This window comes from Tupaia chinensis, unplaced genomic scaffold (genome assembly GCF_000334495.1).
Source record: "Tupaia chinensis unplaced genomic scaffold, TupChi_1.0 Scaffold145685_1, whole genome shotgun sequence".
NCBI classification, from domain to species: Eukaryota; Metazoa; Chordata; class Mammalia; order Scandentia; family Tupaiidae; genus Tupaia; species Tupaia belangeri.
This window is the reverse complement of record NW_006205542.1, coordinates 2,075,147-2,085,070: the sequence shown is the minus strand read 5'-3', so window position 1 is coordinate 2,085,070 and position 9,924 is coordinate 2,075,147. Positions and strand designations below refer to the sequence as shown.

At 32.7% G+C, this 9,924-nt stretch overlaps 1 protein-coding gene across 50 annotated transcripts in view; it reads right to left on the bottom strand.

Annotated features, from left to right (window-relative positions):
• Window positions 1–9,924, bottom strand: part of RIMS1 (regulating synaptic membrane exocytosis 1) — a 254,173-nt gene that overhangs the window by 162,919 nt on the left and 81,330 nt on the right. For 23 of the 50 annotated variants that reach the window (XM_027768198.1, XM_006168296.3, XM_027768181.1 and 20 more), the window contains 3 exons: window positions 5,054–5,210; window positions 3,970–4,095; window positions 2,336–2,398 (listed from right to left, as the gene is read on the bottom strand). In XM_027768198.1, coding sequence (XP_027623999.1) covers window positions 2,336–2,398; window positions 3,970–4,095; window positions 5,054–5,210 — 346 coding nt within the window. The remainder of the gene's footprint in view (window positions 1–2,335; window positions 2,399–3,969; window positions 4,096–5,053; window positions 5,211–9,924) is intronic. The other 27 variants (XM_027768199.1, XM_027768188.1, XM_027768191.1 and 24 more) reach the window with 3 other exon arrangements.

Genomic DNA, 9,924 nt, shown 5'->3' with positions numbered 1-9,924 from the left:
GCGTGAGTTTAAGCCACTGGGTCCTGGACTTGAACCACAGTTGACTACATGGGCGTCCAGCGACATAGCCATTACAGCAACTGCTGGTCCCATTAAATGAATATTATATGATGTGAAGAACTTAGACTAAGATTTCAGCCACAGATAGTTATATAAATGATAAAATTCTGTCATTTATATTAAGCCAAACTATTTGTATTTCCTAAAAAACTATGATTATTTATACTTAGATACTTTGTCTTATTCAAATATAAGTGAAATGCTTTTATAAATACAAAGTAGAAGCATAGACGAGATTACGTATACATACATGAACATATATTTGAACTCGAGTTTTTTCTATCTCCATGCTTTTAGCACTATTTGTTAGGGAATAAAAGGAAGGAGAGCATTTGAAAGTTCAGGAATAAAATTTTAGGTGTGACAATTATAGTTGTAATAAAAAAATGCGATTAGCAGTTGTTGAGGAATTAGTTGGGTTGATTACTGTCACTATAAAAAAATATCAAGAAGAACATAGTAAAACATATCTTGGATACACACATTTGGCTGGCACTATTTTCACTTCCCATCTTACTCTAATAGTAGCAAAAATAGGACTTTATCTGCCTCAGCTGAACATCACCTCCTGATTTTTAAATTATATATGTACAAATATAGCTATTAGCCTGAAATGGGAATGCAATGTCGTCATATCAATTATATCTATTAAACAAAAAGGATATATTAGCTTCAGCATTATTAGCAAAGCATCAATCTTGAAGATTAGATTGTATGAAATGATGCAGCTATTAATATATTATATTTAACATATTCTGATGTTTCAATTTTAAAAGAGGATGAAAAAAAATTCTTACTATTCTATTTAGACTACTGAATATGCTAGAAATACATACAGGGTGCCAGACACACACCAGGTACGATGTTGTATATGTGCGTTTTGGTTAAGTTACCTCAATGGGACTATGAGGAAAATTCCAGACTTATTTGTGAGGAATAACTACTACTAATAAACTTGAATAGCTAGCCTTTATAAAGAATTTGAGTTGATTTTCACACTATTTATGATTTTACATTTTTTTCCAGTTGGCAAACATAACTGGCATTTCCTCACTTATTTCCTATGGAAATCCAAGCAAACGTGACTGTCATCATCAGTATGATAATTTTACATATAACAAGTTAAAACAATTCTTATTAGCCTAATCATATTTGCAGGACTGCACAGAACCACGTTCCACACAGATACTAAAGAATCTTACATTATTGCAGTATTCCTTCTCTTTCCTATTTTTATTATTTTTAGCTTTATTTAATTAATTAATTTATTTGACCAGAGATAAAGAAAGTGAGAAAGTAAGCCGCCAGGTCTGGGACTTGAATCGTGGTCGGCCATGTGAGAGTTCAGCACCCTTAACCACTATGCCACCTGATGGTCCCTCTTTCCTATTATTTTACTGGCTAACATATTTGAAATAGTTTACTTGCATTTTGGTTGTCCTACTGATTTCCTACTTCCTTATCTCCTATTAACTTTAAATTAATAATAGTTACTTACTGTATTCTGTGATGAATCTATGAGTAATCCAAAATTTTACTTTGGATAAGAAATTCAGAGCTAACACAATTAACAGCATGCGCTGGGCTTTAAATTCCAATCTAGAGGCAAATATGGTACCCCTTTTCTCTTCATCCTTAAGAGATGTCATATCATCACATGCCTTTATGGGAGGGTGTGTACTGTAGCATTTCTGAGCTGGTAGTGGTAGAGGGGTTAAGAACTTAACAGGTCAAACATCCTCGCTCTCTACCAATAAAGGAAGCTGAAACCTGGCCATTTAAAATAACTGGTAAAAAGTTTACTCAAAGCAAACAGTACATAAACAACAGATTTCAAAAGGAAATAGAAAAGACTACAGCAACAGATTCAAAATTAAAATGATGGAAATGATAACACTGCCGTGCACACAAGATCAGACCTCTTGTGACTAGACAAGTAGGTGTGTGTGAATGTGGGGCAACACGGTACCCACAGTGAGCGTTTAGGATTTTAACTGCAGAAAGCAGTTCTTCTGTTTCAGAGTGTGAAAATAGTTCCACAGAGGCTCATTGGTCTCTGAAATTTAAATATACAGACAGCAATTCTGCCTGGATGAAAATTAATGTATATTTGGAACCTTTTTCATAACCTCCGTATGAATAAAAGCGAATTCTGAATACTTGGGAAGCTTACTTTATCTATATGTAATAATATCACTAAGGGAGAGACGGAAGAATAGCAGAATGGAAAGAGAGTCATCACACACAGTCACCATTACCAAATCCCTGTATTTACCTGGTAGTATGGAGGCATTCTGCACTTCGTCCTCGTTTTGCTCTGGGCAGCATAAGAAGCTCACTGCACAGACAGGATGAGTGGTGAGTGAAACAGATAAATTATGAGGCATTAAATGACATGGGTTGTGCCGATGGTATGCCAATGAAAACATGAAAAGGGAAGAAACCAGATTGTCCGCACTAGCATATTTGCTTGAGAGGTTAAACAAAAATAAACATGACAGCATTTTAAAAATTTAAACAATAAAGTACAAACATTATGGTCAAAGTCCTAGCTGTTGCTGATTTGCTACTGTATTGTAAAGTAATTGTATAGAGTATCAAAACAAAACAAAATTAAACCTTGCCTAAATAGCCTATAGAGATCTATTTCCAATTACAGACATTGCCATGTTTTATGATTTTTAAAAGGCCTACATATTTGGCCTTTTTAAATACTAAAGGGAACCCCTAAAAGGTCTTCATTGTTTTTAGCAACTTATAGCATGATAATTTTCTTGGGTTTCACGGCCCACTGAAAATGCAGTATCATACTACATGTCTTCTTAACCAAGACTGTCCTTGATTATGACACTTTTTCTACATCCAAATTAATCTCACTCTATTAGAATGCCCTGGTCATGTAGCCCTTTGTTTTCTCTCCTCACTGAAACTCATGGTAGACAAAATAAATGCTGACAAAATAGCCCTCGTTCAACTTGAACTGAGAAGTATGTACCCTATTCCTAAACCTTCCTTGGCGCTCTTCGTGACTCCACTTAGCACAAGAGGGTGACACTTAGAGGAATATGAAGTTTTACTTGAGTGGCGTTCTAGGTTCCACAGCAAAAAAATCAATCATTCAGCACCATTATCACTTCCTTACTCCTCTTGGAAAATTTCCCCGTTTCAAAATGTCAGAAAAGAACATTCAAAAAGATGGGTGTTGTAAAGCTTGAAATCAGATTCTGAACTTGGGATCAGGCTTATCATACAGGTATATGTTTACTACGAGAAGAAAACCTATGGGTATGTAGAATCATAGATTCTTGATGGAGATTTACAGTAATTGTTTCCATAAAATATTTGATCATAAATCAGCACTAAACTTAAGTACATATCCATATAAAAAAGAAGCTTCTCAGTATTTTGTGCTTTATAGACACTATCTGGAAAGACATTTTATGAAAAGAGAGGTATATGACAAAATCATGATTATTTAAGTTCTTACAGAAACTCTGAAATATTAAGTACCTTTCAGGTGGCCCATATGCAAAATGTTTTTAATTACATAACATAATTTTTCTAATTTCATGAATGCTATCCCAAGCACTAGGACCCACAAAAACAACATATATGATAACTGCTTAAGAAGGCTCCTTTCTATAATTAAAGTCAGTATCTAAGATCACAATAAGCTGTACCTTTAATTTTGATTTTGTGAAAAAAATGCATATAACAAAATAATGAAAGCTAAAAATTTGTTACTGTATTATTTCTATTAGATTAGCATAACAGTTATTCCTTGAGAGCCATTCAGTTCTGGGTGATGAAATTCATTTACTCTCTAAAGTGTTATAACACAGTATCTGTATATATTAAAACAGAGCAAAGAGAAGTTTGTAGAGTTGAGATGATATTTTGGACAAGTACCTGTCTTGTTCTGATAAATACTGACTATCCACATCTCTGGATCTATGATCAGCTGGGCTTCGGGAGGCATCATGGTGTCTGGTTGGAGAACGTGACCTTCTTGTTGGATGGATTTCATCTAAACTCCTAGAATGATTACAAAAGTTAATATGTGTTAAATGTATCATTTTCACAAAACAGGTGGGCAGACTTAAGGGAAGGAATGAACAGTAGCTGGCAAACAACTCTCATGGATTGAAAAGTGTTGCCATCATAACCCAAACCTATTTTATCAAGACATTAAGGATATTCTTTTCTCTGAGTGTTTTGTCTGTACTGCATTTATCCAACCTTCTCTACATCTTTACCAAAAAAGAAACGCGATTTTATTCTGCACATTTTTGTTTTGTTTTTTTTTGGAGAGATTTTTTTGGCCATAGGGTGTGTGTGTGCTCGCCAGAAAGACAGAGACAGAAAGCGAGAAATCACCCCCAAGCAGAATGGACATGCCACAATCCCTTCTCCTCCATTCTCCTCTAGGGATGTTGGGCACACATGCACATGTGCCCAGCGTGAGTTTAAGTCACCGGGTCCAGAACTTGAACTGCGGTTAACTACAGGGGAGTCCAGCAATGTAGCCATTATGCCATCTGCTGGTCCCTATTCTGCACATTTAATTACAATTTCAAAAGTCTGTTTCATGGTCAGAAAGAATCAAGTATTATATTACATATGTCTTATTTATTTTTCCACGTATTTCAAGTAATTCAAAAAGACAACCCTAAATCTCTTAAAATTGCATTCTGCCTCTTAACCTTGTCCTTTTAGCCAATTCTATCCACAGTTCTGATTCATTACCATATCATTTCTCCTCACAGGAGATAAAATTAACAAACAGAACACAAAACAGTTATTCAAAAACTTGGAGAGTAAAGAACACAGTTTAGGTAATAGAAGAACAGCATCTCATTTACAAATGATTATGAATAAAGAACTTGATTGACCAAACCATTATTTCATTTCAGTTAGTCTTAAGACAATTCACATTATATTATCATTTTTTAGAAAGTACTGTCAGAGACACTGAAACTGCGTCAAAGCCTACCTCTGTAATGGCACATTTGGTAACCGTGAACGCGGCCTTCCCTGATCATCGCCACGATGAGGAGATACTGAACGTGAGCGGTGATGAGTAGTTCTTTGCTGTTCTGGCACAGTTAATGTTGTGGATTTACTTTCTCTAGCACTAGATCTATAACCTACTGGCGAGAATACACACACACAACATTAGTCCATGTTCTCCAATAATGCAAACATCAATGTGAAAGTATCAAATTGTATTAAAGCGGCCGTCAACCTAGTAATGTTAAATGCCATGCAATCAGTATTATTCGCCTTATCTTTGAGAGTAGGAGGTATACATACACAGAGTATAACTTGTACATGCATAAGGACAGGTTACACTTTAGCTCCAAGTACCACATAGATATTGACCAGGATAGTGGATGTCTCAGACACTCTGATGAGTTGGGATAGTATTTTAAAGAATGAATGAGTTAGTGACTTTTCAGCAACACAGATCAAGCACTTGGCAGTGAACAATAGTTAAAATACAAGTCAATGCTTAGAAATTTGCTGTCTCTTTAAATTTAAATAAATGCTAAACTCCTAAAATGATTACAGGAATTCATATGTGTCATAGGAATGGATTATATTATTTTCTAAAGGATAAATTATTTTACAAGAGTCACTGATGGGCTCACTTATAAGAAAATAAAAATGTTACAGCAGCAATTTAAATTATAAAAATAAAAATCATATATCAATTTTAACTAAAAAGAAGAATAGGGCAGGCCCCATAGCTTATTAGTTAAGGGAGCCAGATGCCACATGGCTGACTATGGTTTGAATCCTGGGTACACCAGCCTGAAAAACATATGTGTGTTCATGCCCAAAATTCTAATAGAATGGAGAAATGGAGGAGAGGGGATTACAGTATGAGCATGGTCCACTGGGAGATACTTTTACCCCTCTCTGTCTCTGTCTTTCCAACTCTCTCTGGCAGGTGCACATCTCCTTTAACAATAAAAGAAAAAGAGAGAAGAGTAGCAGTTCTTCACTATCACAAATACTGACTATAAATTTTGCAAATCACATAACACTGCAATTTTAAAATACAAATAGTATATAAGTGGAGATCACTATTGCAATAATGGAGAGAAAATTAACCCTCTCAAAGAATCAAACATCGGATATACCATGGACATCTAAAACTATTCCATAATTCTGTTATTTATTATTTATAATTCAGTTAACATAATTGTAATGAAAGGTAAATCCTAACAGTCACTTTGTCCTGAAGTAAAAAGGTTTATATCATTTCTGACTTAACTGAGATAAAAGTTTCAAATCCATAAAAACAATTTAGAGTACAATTTTTCCAGAAGGGTCATTGTTTTCTATTATTTCTATTCTATCTATGTAGCCAAAGGAAAAAATATTATATTTTCAACTACATAAAAGGTATATTATATGAATCATGAAAACATTAAACTGAGCAGCTCAAACTATTCTTTATTTATAACTAAAAAATTTTCATGTTATTTGTAAATATGCTGTCAAATATCATTATTAAAGGCAGACAACATTCTCGAGTGGTTTGTTGTGACTGCATGATTGTACGACAAAGTAGAGAAATGTCTTTAAATATTTCATAAGCTGAAATTTGACAATATAGAAACCAAGGAAACTTAATCACTTTCTCACTCTAAAAAAATTTGTATAATGACCAAAAATAACCACATATCTTATAACTGATAATTTCATATCTTTTTACCACGCTATGAATTAACAGCAATGAAGCTCTTACTTTTAGTTTTGTGCAACAGAAGTTTTTGTTGTTTAAGTGTATAAGGTATGATATTAAGGTTAGAAAGTCCAGCTATATGGACATGAAGCAAAGATATTTCATAGCTTAGTATTAACAAAATGATGACTGTCTTTCAAAATAATTATTTAAAGTTTTGAACTACTTAAACATGAAACATTTACATTTGGTATCAATTAGACAATAATTATGAAAGGTCAATATTACATTGAGAGCACCATTTTGCAATGTGAAAAAGTACTCAAGGAATATAAATAAATTTTGTATAATAATTATGAAACAAATTTTAGAGAATGTAGACATCTGCTGTAAAAAGTATAAAATTAATTTTTCTTGGCATCTCTGTCATTAAATAGAAATTAAATCCTTTTCTATACTGTTATTAAGGAACACAAGGAAAACAAGTGATATCCTGAAGTTTTTTTATATAACAATTTTTTATGTAAATTTTTCAAAATTCACCAAAAAGTTCTGAATTTCAAAAGAGAATATACTGAAGGCAATGTAATACTATTTTGGTGACTCCCAGCCAGGGAATGTCATTTGTATGCTGTAATATTCAAAGTTTTAACATTTGACTCTATACTTTACTCATGCTATATAAATAATCATTTACAGTTCCTTGCTTTTAACAACAATTTGGTTTACTCATATTAATTTGTTGACAACACATGTTCAACCTTCAGAGCCATGTGTGAGAGAGAACTGTTATTTTATGCTCATTTCAATGTTTTATTTGGCTCAGAGTTAGAGGTTAGAGTCATTTTTCTAGCCATTTTCTGAATTTCCTGTAATGATCTGAAAAGTTAAGGTTGCCAGATGTCTTGCCTTAGATGAGAAAGTTCTGTATATGGTTATTTTTATTCTTCCCAAGCAGCTAAATTTATTTATGTTCAATAAGAAGGCTTATTGAACTATATAACTATATAGCAAATAAAATGCAGCTCTGGTAGTCTCAACGGTTTATACCTTTTCAGGTCAGAACTTGAAGTGAAAAAGGTATAAATACACTGAAAAAAGAACAAAGAATTCCACATTCTTGAAAAGCCAAGGTATTGGTAGTTTAAGATCTGACTGTGGTAGAACATTTCAAATTAAGCTTTTGAGCTTCTTTTAGGGCATATACAACAAGGAACATCACTGAGTGTATTAAAGATAAAGAGCTGGCATCCACATCTACACACATTTTCCCTTTATACTGGATGCTAGAGAGTATAGAAGAAAATTTGTAATCAATTCTAAAAATGAATGAGAATGCCTCACATGTGCTTAGTAACCTACCCCCTTAGTTTAACTTCTTACCTATTTTACCAGAGCCACCTCTTTCATGTGTATTTAAAATGATATTACTGTTTGACTTGCTATATTATATTTGCCACATATAAGTGCCTTGAAGACTACCATATATCCATATATTGGATCAAGGAAGAGTACATCTGAAAATTCATATAAATTTCAGGATTCTCTCTATTAATTTATAAAGATACCTCTAAAATAACATAACACTAGTGATGTAAGTTATTATTTATGTTCTATTTAACACTTGGCTCATTACCTTTCTAAATACTAACTAAAAATGAACAGTACATTTGAAATGACAATTTAGACACTGTTTCTGTATAATATAAGAGATTACACATGTTTGGAAATGCAATCAGGAAAATAGCATATTTCAGTATAGAAGTATATTTAAAATGTAGTGTTCTTTGATGGTGCCCAAGCACTTATCTGAGCTGAGATAGATCCTGCGACTCTAGTTTGATATCTCAGAAGCTGCTATCCAAGTGATCTCAGAGAAAGAAGAAACTCATCACTTTAGTATTTTATTGGCCATTTTTTAATTCATTCATTCACTCTCCTACCTCATCATAAAAGAATATATTTCAGGTAAACCAAATGTGAAAACCATCTACATTAGTAAATTCTATTTAAGTAAGTTGGTAATGATAACATTACACTGATTAATAGCCAAGATTCTTATGAGGCTGGTAACTTTCCTTACAATTTCCATTTGAATATGCCAATGGATTAAAATGGATAGTCATTTTCTTCTTTTCAATTTCATTAAAACAAAGAACATGCTATTACATCTTCTCTTAAAGTTTCCATCAAAAATGTATGTAATTAATATCCCCCTTTAAGGAAAAAGAAAAGCAGAAGTCAAATATAAAATGCCATCTATTATTATTCAAAACTCCCACTGATACTCTGATATCAAAGATTATCTAAATCTAAATATATACATGTGCAAAGCTCTAGAATTATTGTTGTGACAACACTTGATACTTTCACATAGTGATTAAATACTACATGAGAATACTTCAAAAAAGTTCATGGAAAATTCATATTATGAAAAGTTTATTAATAGATTTAAAATTTTTATTACAGCAAAATAAATTTGTACTTTGTTTCCACGTTTCCATGAACTTTTTGAAGTACTCGCATACTTTATATAAATTATAGAGAGCAAAAGAAACTTGATTTTAGAAATCTCTTCATAATCTCCTCCAGTTGCAATGAAAGTGCAAATTTTTTTAAAGAATTATTCATTCATTTATTTTAACTTGATCAGAGAGAGACACAGAGAGAGAAAGAAAGAAAGAGAGAAAAAGACGCCAGATCCAGGAATCGAACCATGGTTGGCTATGGGGAGTGTCCAGTGCCTTAACCACCACGTCCCCTGCTGGTCTCAGAAGGCGTAAATGAAGGACTAAATTGTGAACTTAGTCAACAAATCAGTATCTATATTTTTTTTATCAATTTCATTGCTTTTGAATTAAGCACATCTCCATCTACGACACTGCGTGAATTAAATTAAGGTGATAATGTTAATACTGCCTTTAATAATTCATATTTATATGTCTAGCTTTTTCTCTTTTATTTCTTATTTTTTTAATATTTACTTTCCTTTTATCAGTAGATCAAGAAAACAATAAAAGATTGATTTTAAAAAGTGAGCATTTTTAAGTATTTTCCTGACAAAAATCAAATGAGAAACAGATTTTGAACTGTACAATGTCAAAAAAATTACTAACTTATGTAATGACAAAAAGAGGTTGATTTCAAATTGATAGTGACTCTTTCTAAAG